We start from the raw sequence: 25,456 nt of genomic DNA, 5'->3' as shown, positions 1-25,456 counted from the left end.
AACAATTGGCGTGGTGATCGTGAAACACCTCTGCCAGCAGAAGCCGGAATACAGTGGGAATGCGTCCTAGGCCAACGGATATTGATTTGGGGTAGCAGAGGCTTAATGAACATCCGGGGGTCCGTTCCTACATGGGTACCGAGATGTAGGATTTGCTGTGACAATGCGTGCAAGGTGCAGCGGAACCTGGATCCGGGGGTGTGTCCTACGGTGGCGCAGAGGTTCCCGTGTAGCAACGACTTATCCACCGCTTAATCCGACATACAATGCGATAAAGGCGATAAAGGATGTTCGGTACAGACGTAAACGGGTGCGAAGAAACAAAAAAAGACGTAACAGCAAAATGCTTATGTTCAGATACCGTGCGCGAGCAGCAGTCCGGTTCCTTAAGTTCGATGCGCAAGTGGAGTGCGGGTGACTCGCAAGGGTAAGAACCGTCGTATCGTGGCAGCAAATGGTAAATGATATTCAACCGCTCACCAGAACCCGCGCTATTGGGCCAAGGTGTGATAGCAAGTCAAACAGGGGTCCCTAATTGAGAAATGACGGATCTAAAGCGCCGTCACATTCGCGGGCTGCAGCAATACACATTAAATTATCGGAGGGCTGCTATCGCCTCGCTGCGCACTGCGCATCATGCAGGATCAGCGCTGTGACTGGCGAGTGGCGGTCCGTCATGGAAGCGGACCGGCCTTGGTCATCCTGTTCGGGCGGGAGGCGCTCTCGGTTGCAGCGGACATCACCATTCGATCTGTGCCCGTTTCTTACATGCTGTTCATCTCCAGAACGTCCTGAAGTTGTTGCACTGCATCAACGTCCCAACCCCCTCCTTACCGAGTTTCCATCTGATGTGAGACAACTCGTCATCCTAGGACCATAGCATAACCCGCTCAACAACCTAGTGTCATAGCGTGTTAGTATAGGTACCAAGACGCACCTCGCAACCGTATCACAGACTTCAGGGTTCCCGCCCCTCGGTAGCTCAGGTCCATCTGGTGGACCTGAATGGGCTGGCCTTTCGTTCGCATGACCACAGATTGGGCGAATTGGGCCACTGTAGCCCCGAGGCCAGCAGCCCTGCTGGAGAAACTTGCAGCGAATGCATGGGAAAAAGCAGGCCGGTGGAGCGGGGTGCATTGGTGTTGCGAAGCTTTGACTGGGTATCGATCGAGGTTTTAAGCGCTGACGATCTAATCGGGACTAGCTCAAAATCAAGCTTTTGATTGGGATACTGCGCTCGGCTCTCGTTGGTTGGAACAATTCATCCGACACTTCACACCACCAAGGACACTACAGCACGAGCGTTGAAGCTCGGTAGATCACTGGAAAAGCTCATGAAAAGAGTCGGTCAAGTCAGTCAAGGGTCTGATCGCACGGCGTGGGTCGGTCCACCCTTCTTCCCGTTCCATCTCTAGGCAAAAGTGGGTCCTCTCTATCGCGAAGTTCTGCCACGATTCGGTTCTGATCTTACATTCGCCAGACGACAAGATGCAGTCACAGCCCGGCATCAGTAAGGTCCACCCTTCCTTGAAAAGAGATTGTCACCGTGATACAGTCATACCTTCAGACTCAGACTCTTCCCCTGCATGACCTTCAGAGCGCTCAAGCGAACCAGAGCAGACCAGTCGCATATCTCTGCTTGCAAACATACAAACACAGACTCCAGCATCTTGCAGCCTTTAGGCGCCCAAAGACCACCTTGCCGGCCGCCCCGCATGTTGACGTACATGGACGATGCGTAGCCGCCAGCCCTACAACCCTCAGCTTACCCAATGCGATCAGATTAGTGTGAGAACCGATAATCCAAATTGCCGGATCTTCAGGTACCGCTATGCTTCCAGATTGTCTACGCGCTCAACTACGTGCGGTGGGGTTGGTGGCTGCAACTCTAATCGAACGTGTCAAGTTGCCACGATGTAGCAAGCCCGACGTCTTGGGTGGCGTGCAGTCTGAGCGCTTGGATGATGTCGTGGGCGTCTCGATGGGTCTGCTGGCGATTCAAGCGTCTTCGAGAAGTGTGGCGATGTAGATCTTGCTCGGTATATGTTGACCTGCAGCAGACAATGTGGGCTCGGCCGAACCGAGCGCGTGTATCTTCAGTCGAGTACAGTGTTATCTTCTCGAACCGCCCCAGCAAGATGATGTCAGGTAACTCCTTGGAAACGTATCGAACTACCAACAGCCGGCAATATCGGATGCTATCGCACTAAGCCTCCCACTTCAATGCGCACTGAAATGTGCTGCAAGTTCGAGCTGTGCCTCCCTTACGCAACTCCAGCAGTCTCCCGAGCTGAGCATCATTGACTATTCAGATTTAGAACTTGCGCCCCGCGTGCACATCGGTGTCGCTTGAGCGCGGCAATTTATCCTATCTTACATGCAGGACATGTTTCGAAACATCCGCCCAATGATAAGGCTGCATCGGAGCGAGCGAACGTCTAACGGCGCTGTGCATGCATACTCATATATTTCCACCTGCCTGGGTTCCTCACGTATCACGCTTCCGGACGCTGCTCGTGGATTTACGACGGGCTACTTCGCTTGGTCGGTTCACGTTATGTTGTGTTAAGGTAAGTATCGCAAGCACAGCGATCTAATTATGGACCGTAATCGTTTCTCGATGATATGCCTATAGCAAGAGCATATGGTTAGGGTAATTCAAGCATCCGAGGATGTTCCTCAGCTTTGGAGCAAGGGTTGACATTATGTCCCGTTCTGCATGTCTAGATGCAGCTTTGGGTGTCAATGCGGCACGGCGAAGCCAAGATTTGGGATGAATATGGAATGCAGTATGATCATTGTCGAAAAAACTGACACTGGCATGAACATCGAACTTCTCTTGAGCTCTGCAACTGGCTACAGTTATATCTCCGCATGCGTCGCAATGCCCCACTTCTCCAATAAGTTATGCCTATGCCAGTAGCTGCGGTACTTCTTACCCCAGAAGAAGAATACAGGGGTCGTGATAATCATGGCTCCAGCCAGACCCGCAAAGGTGTAAAACACAACCGCTGGTCCGTCGCTGGCTGCCCAGTCATTGACAAAATACGAAAAGGCATAGAACAAGAAGTTCTTGAACACCATGTTCATGATGAAGACTTCTGAGCTGATGTCGCGGAAGGAGTCCAAGACGTACGAAGACGCGGCGATGGCGGCTATGACGATGCCGAAAAGATCCATTCCATGGAAGAAAGCTGTCAGATAGTAGGATTTGCCCTCTTCGGCGAGAAAACCGAAGAGGCACAAGCCGATCACGATTGTTACTGATGGGATCATGCCGAGTAGACGATATTCCGGCTCGTACACACCCTTGTTCTTCTTCGCACACCACTTGATGAGAGGGTCGAGTGTCGCACCGAGGAGAAGGGATCCCAGGAGACCGCCAAGGAATGGGCCCAACGAGAGATAACCAACGCCAGCTGCACTGAGCGCGTACGGAGGAGCCATGAAGATCTGGGCCATGACATATGATTGCGCGACGAAGAAAGCGGTGAGCCCTCCAGTCAGTATGACCATCCAGAGCACAGCCAAGTTTGCACAAACGGCAAAGGGAGCGATGACGAGTTGCAGAAGATTGTCGTTCGAGTAGGTTCCAGTGAAGATGGCCAGCTCTTGTACAAAGGTCTTCTTCGGGCGCATGGCAGGCGGTGAGCTGGTTGCTGTCTCGATCTTTACCATGTCGTCGCTTCCAGCTTTCTCATCGTTCCCAGCATGTCTCTTCTCGACTGCAGCGAGATCGGCGAGGTTGTCGTTGGATAGTTCGTCGATATCGTATCGATGGTCGCGGTTGTAGTTGGTCTCCGGGACGAAGAAGAAGAGCAAGATTACTTCAAGGGCCGTGAAAGGAATGAGCATGTGGAATAGATACCGCCAACCGAGATTTGTTGCGATAGGCCCGACGATAATGGCAGAGAAGTTCGATGCGGCGCCCAAGATGAACTGGATGAGTGTCATGAATCCACCACGCTGGTGGACAAAGAAGAGGTCACCTATCATGGCGACTACGAGAGATTCGAACGCTGAGCTATCAGAAGTCAGCATATGGCACCTCACTGGGAGTAGCTATACGTACATGGAACCTCCTTGAATGATGCGCCCGGCTAAGAGGCCCTCATAGCTGTATGCAGCACTGCCTATGACAGTTCCAAGCAGACCAAAGAGCGAGGCTACAAGAAGCTGAGGGCGCTTTCCGTACTTCCTGGACAAAGCACTGACGATGGGCCCAACGCCTCCTGTCACTAGCAGCATGTATCCTGAGATGACTGTGATGTCGCCGACGCTTTTTCCGAAGTCTGCCGCGATGACTACGAGTGCGGGCGACAGAAGAGGAGCCAGAACAGCAGCATATAGCACAGAGCCATATGCGACGATGACCATGATGGTCATCTTCTTGGTGTACGACCAGTTCAAGGGATCATTGGGGTCCTCGGAGCTGCGTGGTGTCAATTATGTTACGACTGGAATGCGCCGAACACTTCTTCTGCGGGCACACATACGGTTGAGGTATCAAGATGACATCTGAATCTCTACCAGTGCCACGCTTCAACGTCGCGGCTGCCACTGTCCCTTCGGCAACAGGAAGAGTGTTTTGTTCCTCGCTGAGGACGACAGTCGCCGGCACATGGGCAAGGTGCTTGTCCTCGACGATACCGAGGAAACCCATCGCGACGGTTGTACCCGCACTATGCTATTGGAAATTTCCGAAAAAGTGAAAGAAGGATGAAGCGAAAAGCAATGGAAGGATTCCGAGGAACAATTCCAGGATGCAGCTGTCAACAACGTGGGACGGCGCGCGTTATGAACGATCGGCATCCCCAAGTTTCGTCGACCTCCACGACCAGGGGTAGCGTGCGCCTTCTGGGGTTCAGTGTTCAAATTGTGGTCTCTGCGACCCCCGCACAACTCTCTCTCATCTGAAGCCCCACAGGGGCCGGCATTTCATAGGCTTTTGCGTGCCAATATTGGGGAATGCCTTGTCGACAAACGCACGTCTAGGCTGGCCTTGCGTCTTATCTTGTCTATAGGACGCAGGGCCGGCGCGGTGCATGGTCATGCATCTCAGATGCGTTTAGCCTGATTGTGTCGTCATACAGAAGTATTGGATATCATCAAAAGTGAGCGTTCGAGGGTAATGAAGACGCGAAACTGCACAAGAGGTGCGCATTTTACAGGAAACTTTGGCCGTCGCGTCCTGCGAGGACGGGACGCAGCTGCCAATTTTGCGGAGAGCACGCTAGCTACCCCGCAAGCCCCACAGCTGAGACTTAGCGCGTGAATTGCCTAGCCGTGCGTGTCCGAGCAGCGCGTCGCGAGTTTCGCAGTCTTGGTGGCGTCTTCTCCAACTCCTTTCTTCAGCTATCAAGATACCGCAGCCCTCACGCCATACTCGAGTTCCGCCGTTCCCGTGGGGCGAACATGGTCGACTGTACTTGGTGTTGCGACTGACACCCGCTGGGATCTTGTCCCGGCAGACTTTACGGGGTTGGACGCCGAACCACGTCAGCAAGGTCCACCAAACCCACATGGGCTTGTTGGTTTGCCCTCGACATCTGCTGCCTGGCTCGGTTGCTTTCCCGCGAAACAAGAACACAGTAACAAGCGTTCGCAAAGAATGATCGATCCTCAACAAAGCTCCGCATCATGTCGCAAATCGAGCCATCATCTTTTTCCCAGAACACTCTACTTGACTGCATGGCGACTGAGGCAGGATTCTGAGACATTCTCAACAAACGGCATGCGAGCCGATATGGAGAGTACAACTCGAAGTCATGGTACTAACAACACAGACAGACTTGAAGTGCTTTCTTACTCGTCCACGTTGTGAAGAATGGTACATCCAACCGCGTGCGCGACAAATCTCATAGTAGCCGAATAGTATGCCAGCGACCACACTTTCGCTGAGTCAGAGCGGCATGTACCATGGATCACTCTCGGCGAGATCAAAACACAGGTACAAATGCTGAGCGTTTGAGTAGTTCTGCAAGACGTTGTTCCTATCTCCTTGTCTCTTGCCTTCATACTCACATTCCCCCCAACTGACTCGAAAATCATGGACTCACCACCCTACACTCCGGACTCCGCAGCAGAGACTGCACCAGACAACATATGGAAAGCCCAACACCTATACCAGTTCCTCCTCGAGAATATAGCTTTTGCGTATGGAGTAAGCCAGGAAGCACTTCTCGAGGCACTGGCTTCGGAACATCGGCTGTATCTACCACTTAGCGGAAAAGTGAGGCCTGTCATAATCTCTCCAACAACGAAACAAGAACGCAAGGAGTACCTGCCCCTCTGCAAACTCATACGGGCCTCCCGAAGGCACGTTCGACTCGGCCAGTACAGCTTAAATACAAAATCGGACTATCGAATCCTATATCAGCAACTCGTCCTTCCCTGCCAGGCTTTGGAGCTGTGTCCATCGTACGTCGGCTCATGGATTGCAGACTACAACGATCATCAGTTCAACCCTACGAAACGTCTCGCAACTTACCTCTACGATGATTGCGCACGTATACGAATATTCGGCCATACATTGCCGTTTCCGGTCGTGTGGTACTCTGCAATTTTGCAGACGAAGCTCGCTGCTGACGACGTCTTCGTCGAAGACTTCCCGCCGAATGAAAGGACTCAGTTGCTTCTGGGTTCCGCCATAGCACGCTTTGGAGGCAAGCATCTGGGCCACCGAAGACTTCGACCTCAGAGGAGGATATTACACTCGAAGCTAGGGATGCAAGAGCTTTTCAGACTTGTCCTGAGGTACGACGATGCGAGGCATGGGGTGGTTGGTTGAGATGTCATCACGAGCGACGTGGTGGCTCAGCCAGGAAGTCAGACAATGTGCTTGTGCTCGATGACGCGCAAATACCACGGATTGTCTGCGCAATTACGCGGAACAAACCAGAAGGATAGCGTTGGTTTAAACGGCCTTTTTTTCACCCAAGGGGAAGCACTGGCTTAGCTCGATTCTGACCCAATGTCCCGAATGTGGCGGACACCCACTCCTAGCCCTGTAAGATCTTCTGCGCCACCAAGGACTACGACTCCGACACCAGTCTCGATACTACCTCCAATACAACATACATACGTCCTTCTCCGCTCCTCAATACAAGAATACATCGGCTGTCACGGCAGTCAAAACACCATAGCCTCAGAACCGGAAGCACTCCACGTAACACCATCCTATCACGTAGCTTGCCAACTACTCCAGCTGCATAAGAGGGATACGACCAACTTTCGCAATGACTATGCATATTGTCGAAGCACCTACATGTACTCTCCTCCACCTTCTTCCGAAGTCGAAGGTTGCGACATCACCCTTGTAAGCCGGTTCGCGGATGCGCCAAAAACGATTGTACGCTTTCGAATCCAAAGGGTAGAAGTAGTGCATGAAGCGGACGCCTTTGGGCGCAGAGTATAGCGAAGGCAGTCGGAATCCTACATGAAAGAAGCGCACGATCTTCCTAAAGACTCGTTCGGGCAAGCGATGTTACCAAGGAAGTCAGTAGATGGTCTGCTGACGGTGGTGCGTGAGGGAAGTGGTTGTGTGTAGATAGTGCAAGCATGTAGGTGTCAATGTCAGTTATATAATTGCGTTAGAGTTGCCAGACGCCTACAAAGACGCTGTTTAGTGCGTTTCAACATTCTTAACGACCGTGTGAACTCCGGGACTGACTTTGCGCGTGAAACCCTGGACATGATTTGACTGTCTAGATCACGAATGGATGTGGCAGCAACTCATCTCGGGCGATGCGCTCATTGATCTCTTAGCTCCGAACAAGGCTACGCGAGGTCCCATCGGTAAGACAATAGCGGAGGCGGGCGTCAGAATGTAGTTCAGACAGCTGGGGCGAGTTACAAGCGTGAAGCATTTGTCCACGTCGTACGTATCACTGCATCCAAGAGTACTATTCGCTGCGCCGTCGTCGACTATACTTTCATGGAAAGTGCAAGAGTTGGCACATACGGGCCAAGAGAACACGGCTAAGAGCTGTGGCACAGAGAATCCGGAAGTATGAACTTGGGAGGATTGTCTGATCGAACTCCTGTGATGATTAGTTGGGAAAGACGCATTTGGGAAAGAGATCGGCATACCATAGCTATAGGATGGACTATGCCACAGCAAAATCTTAGCCCAAGCTTGAGATGTAATTGGTAATATTGTCAATTAATGTCTTGGATCGCGAGTTCGTGTTTCCTGTTGCTTCTAGAAATTTGAATCACAGCCTAATCACTTTGCGAGGAAGGCCGTGTTTCGTTGAGAGGGCGCCTGACATAGGATGCCCTGGAGGTACTCGGCGTATGATTTGCTACCAGATATCACTTTCAAATGCACCGAATACCTCCCGAGTGACTCGTATCGCCACATACTACTAGTCTGCAAATCCTAAATCTTATTAATCGTTGCTCATAGCTGCTGACATACGTTGCCAAGTTCTGCACGTCCCAAGCATGGAGTCTTCCAACTGATGCAGCTCATCTATCGCGTTGACTGCGTGTGTGCAAGGGTAAGGCTGAGAGTACCATCTTCTTCTAAGAAGGTATCACAAGCATATGGTGGAATATTCACGAGGGCCGATGCCAGGCTATACGGGCTGTTGTAATAGCCTGATCATCGAGCTCGCCAAGTACCTCGAAGGCATCCAGACTCACTGTATTGCTTAATCTTTCCGAGTGCGGTCACGAGATGAAGTCGGGCCATCGGATAGGTAGAGCAGCGTTTTAACTGCTCCCGATGCTAGGTTTGTCATTGTGTTAGCAGCCTCTCCTCTGTCCAGTGTCGCGAAGGGTGATAAGCTCATGTATTAAGTCGAGATCATCATTCGCGATGACCGTGTAGTCGACAAGCCCACCTGTGATCTGAAAATTCCCTTGGTGCTTCCGCATATATCTCACAGCTGACGCTTGCGATGGTGGACGAGCAGTGCCTCTCTAGACCTCTTACATCAGTTGATGCCTGTAATACAGCTGAACGTGAACTCAAAAAGGCACGCCAGAAGGGAATGGCAGAGGCTTCCAGTGATACACGTGATTTCGCGCCCGCGCACAGTCCGTGCCCGTCGCGCCTTCCTCGCAATATTTGACCCCGCAAACAAAGCCTGATCTGCCAAATCACCTCACAGACAACGAAGACGGTGACTGCCAGTTGCCATCTCACCGGTAATGGCGCGCCGAGGACGCGCTAAGCCCGCCGCCTATCACTGTGCGATATGTGAGCAGTCCTTCTCCAGCAAAGCTGAGCTCAACTACCACACTGCCAACTACGACGATACCGGCACCGCGAAGCTGGTGTGCGCCACCTGCGGCTGGTACTTCGACGACTCACACGCCCTTGAGCTCCACCAAATCCAGAGCAGTCACGCGCCTTCCCAATCAGCACCTCCGAGCTTGACGACCGCGCTTACCCCATCGATCGACGACATGGCTGTTCACTGCGATCGCTGCCAGAGGCATTTCGCCACCCAGAAGCAGTTCAGTAACCATCGCAGTAACATGGCGAGTGCGTGCGCTGATTGGAAGCACACCACTACTACTCCAAGGCCGCAACCACCGACACCCTCCGTAGTTGCCTCGGGGTACCTTGATCTCGACAGACCTAACGAAGAGCCATCTGTAGTCCCCAACTATGATGATGGTGCATCATCGTCATCTGACTCCGTCGACAGCGATGTCGGCATCAAGTGCAGCGACTGCAAGCGAACCTTCCGCTCCATGGGTCACTACAACAACCACATGCTGGGTTGCACTCCTGTATCGACGACCACACAAGTCCGTGAGGTGATCCCGGCTACCGCATCAGGTAGTTCTTCACTCACCGTGAACCACATGAGGGCAGAAACTCCTCGTTTACCGACACCGCGAGCCCCCATTTCATCTAATGTATCCCCCGCGCCTACCAGTAATCCGGCTGCTTTTGCATGCAACACCCGCGGTTGTGATCGCTCCTTCAGGTCTGAAGCTGGCCTCAAACAGCATAAGCAGGACGCTCACGGTGTCGGAGGTCAGGCATTGAACTTGGCCGGCAGCGACTCATGGATGCTCAGCAATCGCGAGCGAGAACGAATGCGGCAAGAAGGTCTTCTTCAACACACTCCTTCTCCTCGGGGTCGCGGCGGTCAAGGAGGACGTCCAACTCCTCGTGGAGCACCTTCCGGTCCTCGGGCGGCTCCCTCTTCAACAAGACCATCTGTACAACAACAGCAATCTGCCTTCGCCCGTCCAATGCCGCAGCAACCTCACTTGCCCGCCCAAATGCCCCCTGCTCCCATCAGCACGAATATGGGCGGCGTCGCGGAGCTTGAGCAGGCCAAATCCATCCAGGCAAAGACCCTACGGTTGCTCCTTCAATCTGACGTCTTCATCCTACACGATGGAAAGGTCAACGCCTGCGATATTATGTGGACTCGGATCGGCGTCGCCAAACAGTACGACGTGGTTACTATGCTCGACGGCCTGTGCCATCTCCCAAAAATGCTGCAAGGCGAATACATACCTCCCCCAAAGGCGTTGAAAGAAGATTACAAGGCCACGTATTTGTCAAGCGAGTTCCAAACCTCCCCCGAACGCAACATGGCCAAGCCAGGTCTTGGCGCAGTCGCGATCTCATGCAGCAAAATCCTGCTGGCAAACGGGTGCCCCGAGGTTGTCAAGATAGCAGCTGTTGATCTAATCTCCTGCCGAGTCCTTATGAACCACCTCGTCTGTACTGATCCGCACGCAAAAGTCAAGGATTGGTACTCCTCGGTCACCGGACTTTTCAGCTGGAACGATATGGAGGGCGCTCGCAAATCCGGATACAAGATCTTCAAAGGCTGGTCGGCAGCACGAGACGCGCTTCACAGGTTCGTCGACAAGGAGACCATCATCGTTGGCTATAACCTGCGCTCAGACCTCGACGCTCTCCGCATGATCCATGGACGCGCCATCGATATCGCCAAGGTTGTTGAGAAGGCTGCTCAGGGTCCGCTCAGCAAGGCGCAGCTAGCACTGGATGGTTTGTGCCGCGACTTCCCCGCCATCAAACTGAAGAGCGACCCCGAGTATGGCAGGGACAGTCTGATGAACGCTTTTGCAGTACGTGAGTTCGGCTTGTGGGCGCTTAAGAACACCGATAAGCTCAGCTCGTTGGCCAAAAAGAGGAGTCGAGAGTACCAGAACGCCATGCCAAAAGTCGCTGTTGCAGGAGCTTGATGAGATACGCAGATTTTGAGACAGACAGAACAGATAGGACTACGACAACGAATGCAAAGAACTGAACCCACTTACTGATGATTGCTGTGATGTAACATGTGCACTGCAGACTACATCAGTACGAAAACCGATACCTGACAAGGTCCGGAGGCGATGTAGACTCCTGGGTGATTTTCATGAAGATACCTACGACTTCTCGTTCTTCTCCTCCTGCTCCTTCTCGACAACATCAACTACGAACGCACCACCCAGCAAAATCGCCGGCTCATCAATGCTATGATGCTCATAACTCAACGTCCCCACACCACCCGCTTCCAGAATCAAACTAGGATTCTCCTCCAACCTCTTCCCCACCCACCTCGCCGCAAAGCTCCTCAAAATATGCCCATGCGCCACAATAAGCACATCATTCGGCTTCCCATCCTTCCCAAACTTGCCTTTATGATACTTCTCCCTCAACTCCTTAATCAGCTTATCCAGTCTCTCCGTCACATCCTCCGGGCTCTCGCCGCCTTCGCACCCATCTTTCCATATGTCCCAGTTCGAGCCCAATCCGCGTTTCTCGCGATCGGCTTTTATTTCAGAGGTCACGCGGCCTTCGTAGTCGCCGTAGTCCCATTCTCGGACCGCTTCTGTTACTTCGATTGTGGCGTGTGTGCGGATGTCGGGCGTGTGGGGGGTTGAGGTGGAGTGCCACGGGTAGCGTTCTTTGCAGCCGAGGTTTAGGAGTTCGAGGGTGCGTTGGGAGCGCGTGCGCGGGGAGACGTAGCTGTGTGGGTGGGGTCAGTGGCTGAGAGTTTGAGGTTTCTTGGGTTGTATCTGGGGGGATTAGAGAAGGGATTCGGGACGTACATGTGTGCTAGGTTGCTTGGTACGATCAATCTGTCGTCGCCGACGAGCGCTTTGCCAGTGGCTTTCACACGCTTCTCGCCGTTCTCTGTAAGTGGTATGTCCGAAACTCCTGTATGGCGTCCGTTGAGCGACCATTCTGTTTCGCCGTGGCGGATTATGAAGACACGTGGGTCGGGCATTGTGTCTATTCGTATACCTGCTGTTGTGGCTGCTGGAAGAGGAAGATCGGAGTGACGAGACGCGACGCGCAGGGAATGGATCAACTGGAAAGTTCGGTGGCAAAAGCGCGTGCAGAAGATGAGGTTAGAAGAAACGCTATGAATGTAAAGTCTAAAGAAAGCGCGGAATGAAGTATGCATCCATCACGGCAGCTACCGGAGCTCAGTCCGTAGGTATGACGTTGGTATGGGGAATTATTTAGCATGGTGGGGCGTGCCATGGACGTGTTGGAGCTACCCCACCATGTCCGCTACACGCGCCTTGTCATGCTTCGACGCGCATAGTAAGCCTTGGTCATCACCTTGTTAGGTCACTTCAATATAAGGTAGCTTTGATGATACGATTAGCGCATTCACTTCTGCAAAAGGAAAGAGCAAGTGGCGCGAGTGTAACAGACGAGCGTGAGGTATCTTGGCTGACATTTGGTACAGTGACGGAACTGCTCTCCTTCCTGAAGATGCCTGGGCAGATACAAACAGGAAGACAATTGCGGTACTCTTCATCGAGATACGTGTAAAAGCTGATCTATCTCATCACTCCGCTACGATGGCGTCGTTTGGCACACATTGGAAGTACCATTCTAACAAAGATTAGTTTTGTGGCAGAAGAACGACGCATTAGTGTCCACATACCGTTCTGTTCCACGCATGTTGAGCCCTTTTCGCAAACCGTGCAGCCGTCCCAAGGCTTGGTATAGTCCCAGCCTCCGCACTTGTAGTACGCGGGCACAGGGCATTTCGTGCTGCTTGGGCCAGTCTCTTCACCGGTGGTGGTCTGTGTGGGTTTCTCAGTCGTCTTTGTAGTCGTCTTGATAGTAGTCTAAGTAGGTTAGTATATATTCGCGATGAGGGACTACAATGACTGACCTTTGTCGGGGTAGGCTCTGGCTTCTTGCTAGTCGTGGGCGGTTCAGGCTTCTTGGTCGTAGTGGTTGACGTTGGTGCTGGCTTCGTACTTGACTTGGGTGGTTCGGGCTTCTTTGAAGTAGTTGTAGGTGTTGGCTCTGGCTTCTTGCTTGATGTGGTCGGCTCGGGCTCGGGCTTCTTGGTCGTTGTCGTTGTGACTTTGCTTGTTGTTGGCTGTGGAACACCCGATGTAGGCCGGCTGATGTTGTCGGTGCAGCGACCTCCAATGCATGTTATGATGTACGTCTGGCGAGGCACAATGTCGACATGGTTATTTGCTGGTGCCTATTGCTATGTCAGTATGAGACACTCTTGCGAGTAACGAGTTACATACCGCAAAGCATACTGCCGAGAGGCTTGTCAAAAGCGCAAGCGTGGTGAGCTGCATGATGGTTTGATAGTCAGATAATGATATGCTCTTGAACGAAAATTCAGCCCCAGATGAAGAGCCTGGATTCATGGGACACCGACAGCTTCTTATACCCACGAGCTTGTGCTACTAGTCGGTTCAAGTCTAGGAAGTGAACGACAGGCTCAGTGATAGCTTCGTGGCTCCTGTTCTGAACACCCGCGGCTCCATTGTAGACATGCAGTCTGGCCAGGGCCAAGCTCAGATACGAGGCCATCCCAATCTGCTCTTGCATTCGCCTATATTGTGGCTAGCGAGTTTGTGTGCCATTGTGACGGTACAGGCAATGTCAAGCATGGCGAGATCTCATCCAGTCAGCCAAACACGACAAAGCACTCAAAAAAACGCATTTGAAAGCCTTGGACATATAGAATGCGCTGCGATCTATGGAGGAGGTATCCGCATTTGTTGCTGTGTATTGTAGAGCGTTTCTTAGACGGGTTACCCACGATACAAAGCTACAAGCCTTGCACGAAAAATCCTTGCCTAAAGGCAAATCGAAGCTCGCCTGCGTTGCGAGATGCTTCGCGACTGTCGTTGATGCTATTCTTATCCATGGCCACGCTTATAGACTGGGATACGTTTTAGCCGCAAATTGATACCCAGTCGACCCATGTCCCAACACCAGACTCACACTCACTCCAGAGCGATCGTGATTCGTTTCTTTTCTCTATATGGCGAGAGGATAGATTTTTCGATACAAGCAGTGAGACTGGTTGCCGGAACACTTGACGGGAAACCCGCGCGACGCTTGAGACGATCGCAGAATTGTGCCGTAATCCGGGGGCGGATAATTGAGATGCAGAAAAGTGGGCTTGTTGCATGCTGGTCCAGATTTTGGGGTTGACACTGCTCGAGACAGCTCTAGGCGAGTGCTGGTAGTGATGCTTTGAGAGGCACATGGGTAAAATGAACGGTAGTTACTGTCCGGGGCCAGAGGGTAGTACCTGATCACTCACCGCCTGCTCCATTCTCTTGCTGAGTACCGTTTCCCAGAAGGTCTCCAACACCAATCCACTTCCTCACAAGGAAGGCGCCCTGTGGCCTCAGCTTCCTGTAGTATCCCTCTTCTCTCTCGAGTATCTCAAAGTTGCGCTTCTTGTACCATTCCATGCCCTCCTCATTGGCCTCCCACACATGTGCTGTGACGCAGCGTACACTGTGAAGCTCAACGGCTTTCTTTACTATCGTCTGTAGAAGATGCATAGCGATGCCGTGGGAGCGGTAGGGAGCCAGGACGCCAATGGTGGAGATGTACAGGTTCGAGGATGGAAGTATGCGACATCGGACGGCACCAACGAGATGTGGTTTCTCTGTGGATGATGCCGAGCCGATATTCGTGGGCGACGAGTGCCATACTGCTACGAGGGTAATGCCGTGGTGTGGCTCGGTCATGGTTTCCTTGTAGAAGGTCTCTGGGTAGGATATGGGGAGAGTGAGGGTATTCAAGCGCTTGAATGCTGGTAACAAGTCTTCGGTGAGGGGTACGAGTTGGACATTCGGCGGTAGAGGGCGTAGGTCGAAGAGCTTCGGGATGGCTGGTTGTTGGGTAGAGAGGGAGATGGGTGAGGGTATGCGCGAGATAGCAGGCGTGACGTTTCGGGAGGGACGAGGGCTTTTCTTCGATCGCGGTCTTGAGGGTGCTTGGAGGAAGTCGTCGGGTATGTCGTTCCAGTTCTCCATGTTCGATGGCGTAGGGGTCGGATTGGAGGGAACGCGCGTCGGCGCAGAGACTGACTTTGGGGGAGGCGGCGGCCGGTTCGTCTTTGATGATGCCATTGGAGGAGCGTTTGAGGGCGGCGCAGGTTGTTTATCGAGGCTTGGCTTCTTGAGCCAGTTGTTCAAGGAGGACTGCATCGCGGGCAGAGAGGGGCTGGGTTGGCTGTGATGATGTCGTTGTGGGTCGTGGTTTGGGTAATGATAGCTAATGGATGGTCACGTGGATGACAGCGAGTTGCTAAAGTTGTATCCTCGCGATGCGTTGTGAATTGTGAAGCAATGGAAGCGCAACCCACAAACACAAACATGAGGGGAGGCTTCTGGTGTTTCCCTGACGCGCCTTCGGATCGTTTGCAGGGATGCTTCCTAGCGTGCTTTCGTCGGCCAAGCCGTCAGCTCCGACTTCTTGCAGGAACAGCATCATCGCTCTAGAAATCCCCAGGAGCCACCACCGCAACCATGGGCGCCGAGAACTCGAAACCCTCGTCAGAGGTCAAGCAGCATGTCTTCTCCTCGTACGTCGCATAGTCCACATCCAATGGCTCCAGCCCCTCATAGAGATGAATCAACCAGTGACGTCGTGTGCTGATAATTTGCGCGCAGAGATCACCCCTACAGCTTCTCCAATGAACTCGTCGGATCGCTGCAGAAGAACACTTTCGTACGTCCAATGGTTCAAATGGGCGAATTGGGGCTAACACACGTGCAGACAGACTCGGCGCGATCAAGACAGCAAGAACTCCAGTACCAGGAACGCCTAACCGCCGAGCTCGAGAAGCTGCGCGAGCAAGAAACCCAGAACTTCTCCAAGTTCAGCGAAACACTCTCCAGCGAGACCCCACAGTCCGATGAACCCTCCCTAGTCGAGAAGATCCAGGATGCGACATCCAGCAGCTCCACCCTCGCCGAGAAGCAAAGACAAAAGGACATGGGCAGGGACAGTGTCACCAAGGAGATCGAGCAGCTCAAGGAGAAGCTCGAGCAGAGGAAGAAGTTGGAGCAGGCCGATGCCGATGTCACCAAGGCCAAGGAGGCTGTCGTCTCATGTCTGCGGACACACGACCGCCGACCGCTGGATTGCTGGAAAGAAGTTGAGACGTTCAAGCAGGAGGTCGGACGCCTGGAGAAGGAGTTTGTACAAAAGACCATCCGATGAGCCACGACGCGAGATTGTCACGGTGAGGTTCGGTACGGGCGCCTTTGTATAGTTGGGTCGGGTGGAAATATAGCATCCTTGAGGGCATTTCTTATCTCCAAATCCCTACGTTACTTATTACTTGCATCTTGCTGAATACACCGCTACTACACTATCCATGTAGAATCGCGCAGGGTACCTTTACTGCGATGTTTTTATGACTGTGGGTTACGTCTCTTTCAACTGTCGGTTCTTTCAGTCGCCACAACTATCTTCTATTTCTTGCACATTTTGAGAGATTGATCTCACATTTTACGTGTGTTTGTCCATGGCTTTGGCTACCAGTGGACGAGCATCACCTTTGCATCGCAATTTTCATCATCACAAGTCGCCCTCACCGCGCGTCAGAACGCGTGAGTTCTCTAGGCTGCCTACGCCATCTGCGACAAAACTGGGCTACAGCTCACCTTCCTTCCCCTTCTGGCGTCTACCAGACTCACCTTCACCGTTGATGCCTTGGCGCTTTGGCCTCTTTGTTAAAATAACAGCACAGTGTCTCTCGCAGTTTCAACTACTCACTACCACGCAAGCAGTCTTTAATCGGCGGCTGCAGCAACACCTTGCCCGCCTTTCTGTTACACTTCGCAACTCGCAAGCTGCACGAAATCTCCAGCTGTCGTTGCTCGCGCGCATTGTAGCAACTGCCTAGTCACGACTTCGTGCAGAAGGCAACTGCCAGGTACGTCGCGTGGATCGTCGCGCCTTCCACTCTAACTTTCATGATTGTGTCGCAAATACTAACTAGCAGCAGCAGACAACATGTCGTCAACACGACCCTGCATCGTACCCGATGACTACAACGAGACCTGGAACGATGACGACAGTGATATCGAGCTTCTCGACTATGGTGAGTCGCTACTTTTTCGTTCGACTGAGTTCATTGACTGATATTTAATATCCAGATTCCGAGTCCGATCTTGAGATCACCGCGGTCAGTTCTCGTGAGGCGTCTGCTACACCAACCACTCCGAGCTCAAACGAGGGAAAGAGCCGCACGCGCAAACCTCCCCCAAGCAGCGACATATCTCTACCAGATGTTGCAATCCAGAGATACAAGATCAGCACAAGTTTCGTCATAAAGCCGGGCGATACCGTAGAATTGAAAGATCGTTCAAACCAAGATGAGGGTGCCATGCATTCGGGAGATTTTCTTCGTATCAAAACCATCATCATGAACATGGAGACGGATGAGGTGCGACTCCGAGGTTGGCGGATGCGACGCACTAAGTACCTTGGCCAGATTTTCGATTGTGAGTACGACAGAGACAGCCTTGAGGACATATACTAACTTCTCTCAAGGGAAGATGAACGAGTTGGGCCTGGTCCTCCGTCTTGACGAAGATGATCGTAGACCACCTTTTGTCGCGGGCATGGAAGACGTCGAAATCGAAGAGGTTGACCGAGCGCGCGAGTGTACGCTGACCAACAAACCTTATCCGTTCCTCAGCTTCCGATCCGAGGGCCGTGCTGCATGGCCGAATAGTATGAGTAAGGACGACGTCAAGAAGCAAATATTCCACGGTGGCAGGCTCACTTGCCGTGTTGTCAACATTCTCTACATGAGCGGCACCAGATCAAAGCCATACGGCGGTATTGTTCGTCATCTATATACTCACGAGGCGGATGCAACTGCGACTCCAGCTCCCACTCAGGGTCCTGGTCTTTCTCGTGAGACGTCGATAACGATAGAAGATTCTAAAGAGCCTGGCTACGTTGTCGTGAGCGAGGAGCCTTCCGCGAAGAAGCGGCGTGCACGCGATGAGTCTCCTGACTTCGAGATCTTGGACCATGAGCCATCAAAACGAAAGATTCGGCATCCTTCGAAGCAGGGCCATCTGGTATTCGGCGACGTATTCTGCGGAGCTGGAGGTGCAAGTCAAGGCGCGGCCCAAGCCGGGTACTATGTTCAATGGGGTCTCGACAATGATGAAGACGCGTTTGCTGCATACCGCCTGAATCATCCTGGCGCGTACGCATGGAAGATGAATGCGCATGACTTTCCGCCAACCGGTATTAGCAAGGAGAGCTGGAAGGTCGATGTGCTTCACCTCTCGCCTCCTTGCTGTTACTGGAGCCCCGCACAGTAAGACAACATTTTCATAATAGGATCATCTACTAATAATTAATAGTACCAGAGACGGACCTAAGGATCAGGAGAACTACGAAGCCATCTACACCGTTGGTCCGATCCTTAACAAGGTCAAACCGCGTGTCGCAACCCTGGAGCAGACGTTTGGCCTCGCGACGCACGAACAGCATAAGAGGAACTTCCTTATGCTCTTGTACGACATCGGTAAGGCCGGCTACGATGTCCGCTACAAGATCCAGGATCTCTCGCAGTACGGCCTCGTGCAGAAGCGTAAGCGATTGCTCATCATTGCTGCCAGGTCAGTCACAGAGGTCCTAGTATCTCCATGTTTTTCATGCTAATAGATGCCAGACGGGGTATGCCTCTCCCTCCTTTCCCAAAGCCCACACATGGCGCCCCAGGAACTGGATTGAAGCCCTATGTGTACATCGATGAGGCCCTCAAGCACATCACTCGCCAGGGCAGGCGAGCCATGAACGACCCCTACCATCAGCCTAAACTGTTTCCCATCCCCAAACCAGCCTACGATGCGCGGACTTTCCTCCGCGGCTGTATAACAACCGGCGGTACAACAGCCTGCCATCCTTCGGGCACACGCAACTTCACACCTCGCGAACTCTCTCTGTTCCAGAGCTTCCCATACGTATATGAGTTTACTGGTGCCAATGGTGAGGCCACGAAGCAGATCGGCAATGCCTTCCCACCAATCATGGCCCAAGCAATCTACCAGACTATTAAGAAAACTCTAGAAGCCTTTGAAAAGGGCCTTATCGGAGCAGAAGATGACCTCTCTGATCTGGATTTGATTCTGGAACAGAGCGGTGAGAGCGCTCCTCAACAGCGACGGCTCGACAGCTTCACCGGAAGCGCAACACCCTCCAGACCTTCTCGAACTGCCAGCTCTAGGATGGCGAGAGCTACTGAGTCGCGAACTGCATCGCCTTCCACGCGCCATACGGCAGAGTCGATGCAACCACGACGAAGGAATGCAAGCGGCTTTCCGTCCTTGAATCTCCTCGATGGGGTGCTGGATGGCATCAGTAATTTCGCGAATAGGAGCACCGCTTCCGCCAGCAGGTCCACCGGACGACGTCGCGAACCTAGTATTCCAGGCGACGATGACGAAGTCATCCATATTCCCAGCGACAGCGAATGACCTTTTGAGATTCTATCTGAAGAGGAGGGAATCGTTACTGCGTGAATTGATCTCATGGATATTCGGAAGCTGCTCCGCCTAAATCTACTTGAGCAGAAGCAGTCGCTGAAACATCGAGTCATGTGCATTGAAGCAGTCGGGTATCGTGACAAGCTACACGCCATCTGTGTGAATACAGTTCGTTTCACATCTAGGTTGCAAGGATAGTCTGTGAGGAACTTGTACAGCGAAGTACGTGCATACTACGTTTTCCTAGTTCCAAGTCACAGTCAACTTGTATATAGAATACACAAGATGTTTCCACTTCTTGACCTATGTGTATGCGTGACAGGATGTGTTACACGCGATGTTGCCTGCTTTCCTTGCTATCCATGGATCTCGAGAGGGCGCGACAATGCTCGATCTTGATAACGCGCCTCACTAGCTCCATCGCGTCATAGCACACCATGTATCCGTAGAATGTCTAGGAGAACACTCCGTACACTCCAAACTGAGGCCTTTATGCGCAAAGCCTCCTACTGGTGGACATAGTCGGGATATTCTGCGGGATACTAATCGGGCCTGACCACAAGATAGACAAGAGTAGAGTACAAGGCTACCGAAAGAGGTAGTTTGAGAGCCAAATACGCTATTGTCCGACCCCCAAGCCAAGCGCTCCCCAGACTGCATGCGTGAAGCACAAGGCCGTCATACCGTGAGCGATACCGACTCCCAGAGGCCAGGAACAACATCCGGACCGGCCAATTCCCAAGTGGACGCCGCTTACCCAAAAGCTTAATTGCGACCCAAGCCCGAGCAAACCCAGGTTTGACATGCTGTCACCCCCATCTACAGGATCATCTCGCGAACCTGGGGCTACAGGTAACGAAACCGCGTAATGAGCATACGCCGTACGCCCATCCCCCAAGCACCGACGTCCGCCCGTCTTATGGTAAACATCTTACGATTCTGACCTCATTGCGTCCAGGGTGCCAAACTTTGCAACACCGACGCTCTGTCCTCCCTCTCCCGCACCAATGGTCTCACCGGCAACTGGCAGAAACACGACGCGACCAGCATGACCCATGTTGAGCATTTCACCTTCTTTCCAAAATCTTACATGGCCGTGGTACATGCGTTTACCCTGCGTCCGCCAAAGTACACGTGCTTACCTACATTGGCATTTCTGACGACCGCCCATGCTCATGTTGTGATGGTGATGGACATGTGCTAGCCTCGCTTCTTCTCTCGTGATAAGGGAAGCGAAAAAAAGAAAACAAAGAGGAGAAGATTAAAAAGAGGGCAGCGAATCACGTTGTTTCGGTACGCCTTCCGTATGTAGCGCGAGAGGGAGCCAGCAATCTATCTTGGATTTTTCCTGTCCTCTCGGCCAAGTTGATGGATTTAGATTGCGAAGTTACATGCACGACAAATGCATCCAAAGGCGGTTTTTCTCGCTTTTCCTTTCTGCTTGGAGAGCGGGACCTGCGATCGGACCGTTTGTGATGGTAAGCGCCCCTCCCCGCCTCGTCACGAGAGATGATGTGGGCTATGCAGGTTGATTGAGGAGGTGCCTGCGGAGTTGGATCCGGTTACACACCGCTATCTATTGCTTGGTTCAAAGCGTGTTTTTTCAACATTCCATTGGGCATTTGGTGCGATTCGCTGCCCAGGTGGTATGAAAGCGTCGACGTTGCTGCCCGGGCGGTCTTGGTACGTCGTCATATGAGGGAGGGTTGGGGGGAGCGATGGGAGCGGAGCGGAGACAGAAGCCGGACGGAGGGGTATATCGACGATGCGCATGCAAGATAGGTGGGATGATGGATGTTCAGGGTCCGATTGTCGTTCGGAGAGACCCAACGATACGCCCATGCCAATGCCAATGCCATGACACGGGGAAGTCTCTTCGGTGGCTTGCCGCATGTCAGATTTGTTTCCATGGTTCGCTCGTATACTGGATGGTTTGTTTCGACACGGCTCGTAGCTTGGGATCGTCTTTGTTCGACAAGCGCGCCAGGTGTGCGATGAGTAGCGGTAAAGAGGAGACCACATTCAGGCCCAAAGTCAGGTCAGGCGATGGCTCGTCGGTGCATGACATTGCATGAGTGAGGCACAACGCCCTTTCCGGTTCAATGGAACTAGAGACGAGTGTGGAGCCCGACTTGAGCGTCTCCCTCGTTTATCATTCGCGTGGAACTGTTCTTCCCGACCCTCTAGTGCTGATCTTGCTAGCGTGCCATGTGCGTTCCCGCTTCTGTTTCTTGTATCTTACCTGCTGTGGCTTTGTTGTGATGCCGAGCGTTTGAGCCTTGCGCGGCATGGTAGATGCACGCCGCGCCGTCGAATCGCATGTGAATATCTAGTGCTGCAGCTAGAGTATCTACTACAGCGGAATTTCGCTAGTTGGTCGATACAGCGGGCTGTGCTTCAGGTCTTGAGGCTGTTTGGAAGGTCAACGAGGGTGGACCTCGGGCGTGCGTCGAACAAAGGACAGCAAAACGGCGCTGTTTTACGGGGTGTGTGCCGGAGTCTTCGGCCGACAGGTACTGAGTTGTTCGGAACAGCAGGAAACGAGTGCAAGTCTGCCCGACTGGAGTTAAGATAGCCCGGCTTGGTTACCCAGGACAAAGGAACATGCCGATTCGGCAATCAAGCGGGAAAAAAAGCAAGGGAGCAACTTTGACATCAACTCTCCACTTGCACACGATGCCGCATATTCGCCGTGTTGGCCGTTTGGGGCATCACCAACGCTCTTCTTGAGACTTGTATCAGACAGGCGCGGACTAACTCTTCCGCGCTCGCCCGTGGAAACACTCTAGAACAAGACTTGGAACCTAGCGCATCCGACATGCGAGACTACGCTTCTTGGACGTCTGTTCTCAATCGAATAAACCTTCTTTTCAATGTTTCTAGAAACACACCATGGCCGCGCTACCGGACTTTCTCCCTGACATATCGGGGCGTCTGCTTCGTGCCTGCTAGCCAGCCGCTCGACATGCCCTCCGGAGCCTTGCCGAACCGCCTTGAGCACCTACCATAGTTTCATCACCTTCTACACCGGTACATTGGGCGCAAGGATGTCTGCAGCCGAACGCCTCAGTCCTTCCACATGATCCTTGCGAACATCGATGATCTGCACGTCAATCGCGTCTTTGGACGGCAGAGCTAGGAGTATTTGGAAGTCTGCATCGTGAGCGCATGGACGTTTTTCTGGCTAAGGGTCTCCTAAGGCCGTTGCCAGTGAAGGGGTTCCTGGCTACACGGCTTCCTAGATAGCCAGGTGGAGCGAGTCAAGTGTAATGAATTCATGGGCTTGCAACAGGATGACGATTGCGGAATGGGTCACTTGATGCCGTCTTCGAGAATAAAGACCGGGGGTGTGCGCTGCTGTGGCTGATGTTGATGTTGTGGAAAGCTGCTCACTCTACTATTCCGACTCTCTCACGATCCATAGGGCTGGCCTTGCTAAGGATCTGAACCTCATTTCTCGATACGACATATCGGCCCATATCCTTCCTGTCGCCAACTAATCAGTCGAGTCGAGTTACTATAAGTTGGCGGATAAACTCAATTCCTTGATCACGTCAACCACCATGGCGAAATCAACACGCTCACCGTTCCTGGATATCCTTCCCCCAGAGCTCCGTCTACACATCTACACACACCTTCTCGTCGCCCCAACATCCATCAAAGGCTCCGTCGCCCGTCAAGACACAAAATACGACCTCCACACAGCCATCCTCCGAACAAACAAACAAATACACCACGAAGCCCGCTCCGTATTCTTCGGCAAAAACACCTTTTACATAACATCCATACCACCCACTCCCTCCAGCAGAGATGCCATCGACGACCAGCAACAAGAAGAAGAAGGATCCGGCGCCTTTGAACCCCCTCTCCAACTCACCGACCTCCCCCTAGTCCGCCATCTCGAAGTCGACCTCCTCTACTACCCCACCTCCATGACCACGTCCCTAGACTCGCGCGACGGAATTTGGAAACCCGTTTGCACGGGCGCAGACCGCTATACGACAAGTCTATCCTACCTGCTCAGCACCGTCTCGCCCAGTCTGCTCAGCTTGAAAATCTGCGCAGACACGCGTCGCTACGTTGGAAGTACTACAGGCCAGGACGCTCATGCTCTCAGCGACAAGTTCAAGGCCGATACCGAGAGATTGCAAGTTCAGAAGCTGCTTACGGGGTTCTACATGGCGGATAGTAACACCTTGTTCAAGAAGGCGATGAAGGATCTGCTTGTTAGGGACATTACTTTGCATTTTGATTTCCCGGAGAGCTACTTTGATTTCGTGGTGGGAAGGGAGAGGCTGTGCGGACAGAGCTTGGTGGAGTTGGCGGGACAGGTGTTGGCGGCTAGAACAGAGATCAGGTTCAAAGCTGCGTTGCAGGAGGTGGGTGTGGGGAGCGAGGTTGCCGAGGCGGGTGTCGTGAATTTGATTCCGTTTCCGTGCTAAGGATTTGGTGTTTACGAAGGTTGGGTGAATTGGAGGGATCGTTTGGGACAAGCATTTTGGCATGATACCATGATTTGAGAGCACATTGAGCATTTGAGGGCGTTTTTGGTTTACAAAACTTAGATCGGTGGTTGGCATTATGGGTACAGATAGCATTTGAAAGCATCATATTCACATCTCTACGTCTGTCCATCGAAATATCGACTGGTTGATGTAAACAAACAAGCTAACAAGTTTGACGCGTATGACTCGCGATGTAAACAAACGAAAGCTAACCATCCTTGACCACATTCTTGGTCTTGTCGTATCCTTCATCATCGTCGTAAATCGTAAGTGTCGTCTCGTATCCATACATGATCCGGAATCGCAGTCAAAACCAAACACAGATGGAACGCAAGAAACTCGGAAAGAAGAGGAAATATAATAATACACTCGTAGGGTGTCTACGCTTACCCACGGTCCTCGTCTAGACTCTAATAGTCCCTCCTGCGATGGCGCCTCGTTTTCACGGGGCTGCCATCACCCTCAGAGTCGCTGCTGAAGTAGTCGTAATCATCGCGACCATAGTCGTATCCGTGGTCTGGACGGCGATCGCGGTCGCGCCTGTCATCCTTTCGTGCGTCGCGATCGTCATGTCCGCGCGATTTGGAACGGAGGCGGTCGATTACGCTGCGGCTTCTAGCACGTAGGCTGGGACCTTTGCTGCGTTCGCGGTCATGCCCACGCGTTCGTGATCGGGAGCGCGAACGGGACTTGGAGTGGCGGTCGCTTCCGCTTCTGTGATGGAATTAGAACGAAGACCAGTTAAGACTGTGCGCAGTACTCACCTCGAGCGTGTCGCCATCTGCCTGGCACCCAACGCACCCGCAGCTGCTCCTGCAAGTGTGGTCAGCCTACTTTTACCCAGCGACCTGCCCGCAAGTCCTCCCGCCAACGCACCTCCCACCGAAGCCGCCAAACTCTTTTCGCGCAGATCCATGCCGTCAAATCTATCACGCATTTTAGTCATGCGTGAATCATCGCGACGGGAATCTTTGCTAGAGCGGGACTGATGGGAGTTAGAGTCAACGGACCTAGCCCTGTGGCGATGTTCGCGACGAGGCTTGGTGCTCTCACGGCGGGAGGAACGAGTGTCGGTGTATGCGGCCATCGACTGTTCAGCAGATGGAGGTATGTAGGTCGGGTAGACTGCGCTGGGCACTGGCGTGAAAGTAGGCTGAGAGTTGGAGCGCTGACGGTTGAAGGGCGGGGGAGATGGCTGGTAGCCAGCGCCG

At 52.8% G+C, this 25,456-nt stretch overlaps 7 protein-coding genes across 7 annotated transcripts; 5 read left to right on the top strand and 2 right to left on the bottom strand.

The window, feature by feature from the left end:
- Window positions 1–2,862: 2,862 nt before the first annotated feature.
- On the bottom strand, window positions 2,863–4,663 carry J4E93_006087 (uncharacterized protein; the record flags this gene model as incomplete). The annotated part of the gene is made up of 3 exons (XM_049344005.1): window positions 2,863–4,024; window positions 4,073–4,432; window positions 4,497–4,663. The coding sequence occupies 3 exons, from the start codon at window positions 4,661–4,663 to the stop codon at window positions 2,863–2,865; spliced, it is 1,689 nt and encodes a 562-aa protein (XP_049199238.1).
- A 4,826-nt stretch (window positions 4,664–9,489) lies between these two features.
- Window positions 9,490–11,187, top strand: J4E93_006086 (uncharacterized protein; the record flags this gene model as incomplete). The annotated part of the gene is made up of 2 exons (XM_049344004.1): window positions 9,490–9,496; window positions 9,563–11,187. The coding sequence occupies 2 exons, from the start codon at window positions 9,490–9,492 to the stop codon at window positions 11,185–11,187; spliced, it is 1,632 nt and encodes a 543-aa protein (XP_049199237.1).
- A 186-nt stretch (window positions 11,188–11,373) lies between these two features.
- Window positions 11,374–12,218, bottom strand: J4E93_006085 (uncharacterized protein; the record flags this gene model as incomplete). Its single annotated transcript, XM_049344003.1, has 2 exons — window positions 11,374–11,956; window positions 12,040–12,218. The coding sequence occupies 2 exons, from the start codon at window positions 12,216–12,218 to the stop codon at window positions 11,374–11,376; spliced, it is 762 nt and encodes a 253-aa protein (XP_049199236.1).
- Window positions 12,219–15,750: 3,532 nt separating this feature from the next.
- On the top strand, window positions 15,751–16,447 carry J4E93_006084 (uncharacterized protein; the record flags this gene model as incomplete). The annotated part of the gene is made up of 3 exons (XM_049344002.1): window positions 15,751–15,806; window positions 15,895–15,952; window positions 16,001–16,447. The coding sequence occupies 3 exons, from the start codon at window positions 15,751–15,753 to the stop codon at window positions 16,445–16,447; spliced, it is 561 nt and encodes a 186-aa protein (XP_049199235.1).
- A 1,160-nt stretch (window positions 16,448–17,607) lies between these two features.
- Window positions 17,608–18,573, top strand: J4E93_006083 (uncharacterized protein; the record flags this gene model as incomplete). The annotated part of the gene is made up of 2 exons (XM_049344001.1): window positions 17,608–17,613; window positions 17,791–18,573. 2 exons carry the CDS (start codon window positions 17,608–17,610, stop codon window positions 18,571–18,573), a joined length of 789 nt encoding a protein of 262 aa, XP_049199234.1.
- A 187-nt stretch (window positions 18,574–18,760) lies between these two features.
- J4E93_006082 (uncharacterized protein) lies at window positions 18,761–19,731 on the top strand (the record flags this gene model as incomplete). The annotated part of the gene is made up of 2 exons (XM_049344000.1): window positions 18,761–18,768; window positions 18,927–19,731. The coding sequence occupies 2 exons, from the start codon at window positions 18,761–18,763 to the stop codon at window positions 19,729–19,731; spliced, it is 813 nt and encodes a 270-aa protein (XP_049199233.1).
- Window positions 19,732–23,303: 3,572 nt separating this feature from the next.
- J4E93_006081 (uncharacterized protein) lies at window positions 23,304–24,182 on the top strand (the record flags this gene model as incomplete). The annotated part of the gene is made up of 1 exon (XM_049343999.1): window positions 23,304–24,182. The coding sequence occupies one exon, from the start codon at window positions 23,304–23,306 to the stop codon at window positions 24,180–24,182; it is 879 nt and encodes a 292-aa protein (XP_049199232.1).
- Window positions 24,183–25,456: the final 1,274 nt, after the last annotated feature.

This window comes from Alternaria ventricosa (genome assembly GCF_023758065.1).
Source record: "Alternaria ventricosa strain BMP 2768 chromosome Unknown scaffold_9, whole genome shotgun sequence".
Classification (NCBI taxonomy): domain Eukaryota; kingdom Fungi; phylum Ascomycota; class Dothideomycetes; order Pleosporales; family Pleosporaceae; genus Alternaria; species Alternaria ventricosa.
The sequence above is the reverse complement of the archived record's forward strand: the minus strand, read 5'-3'. Positions and strand labels throughout refer to the sequence as shown.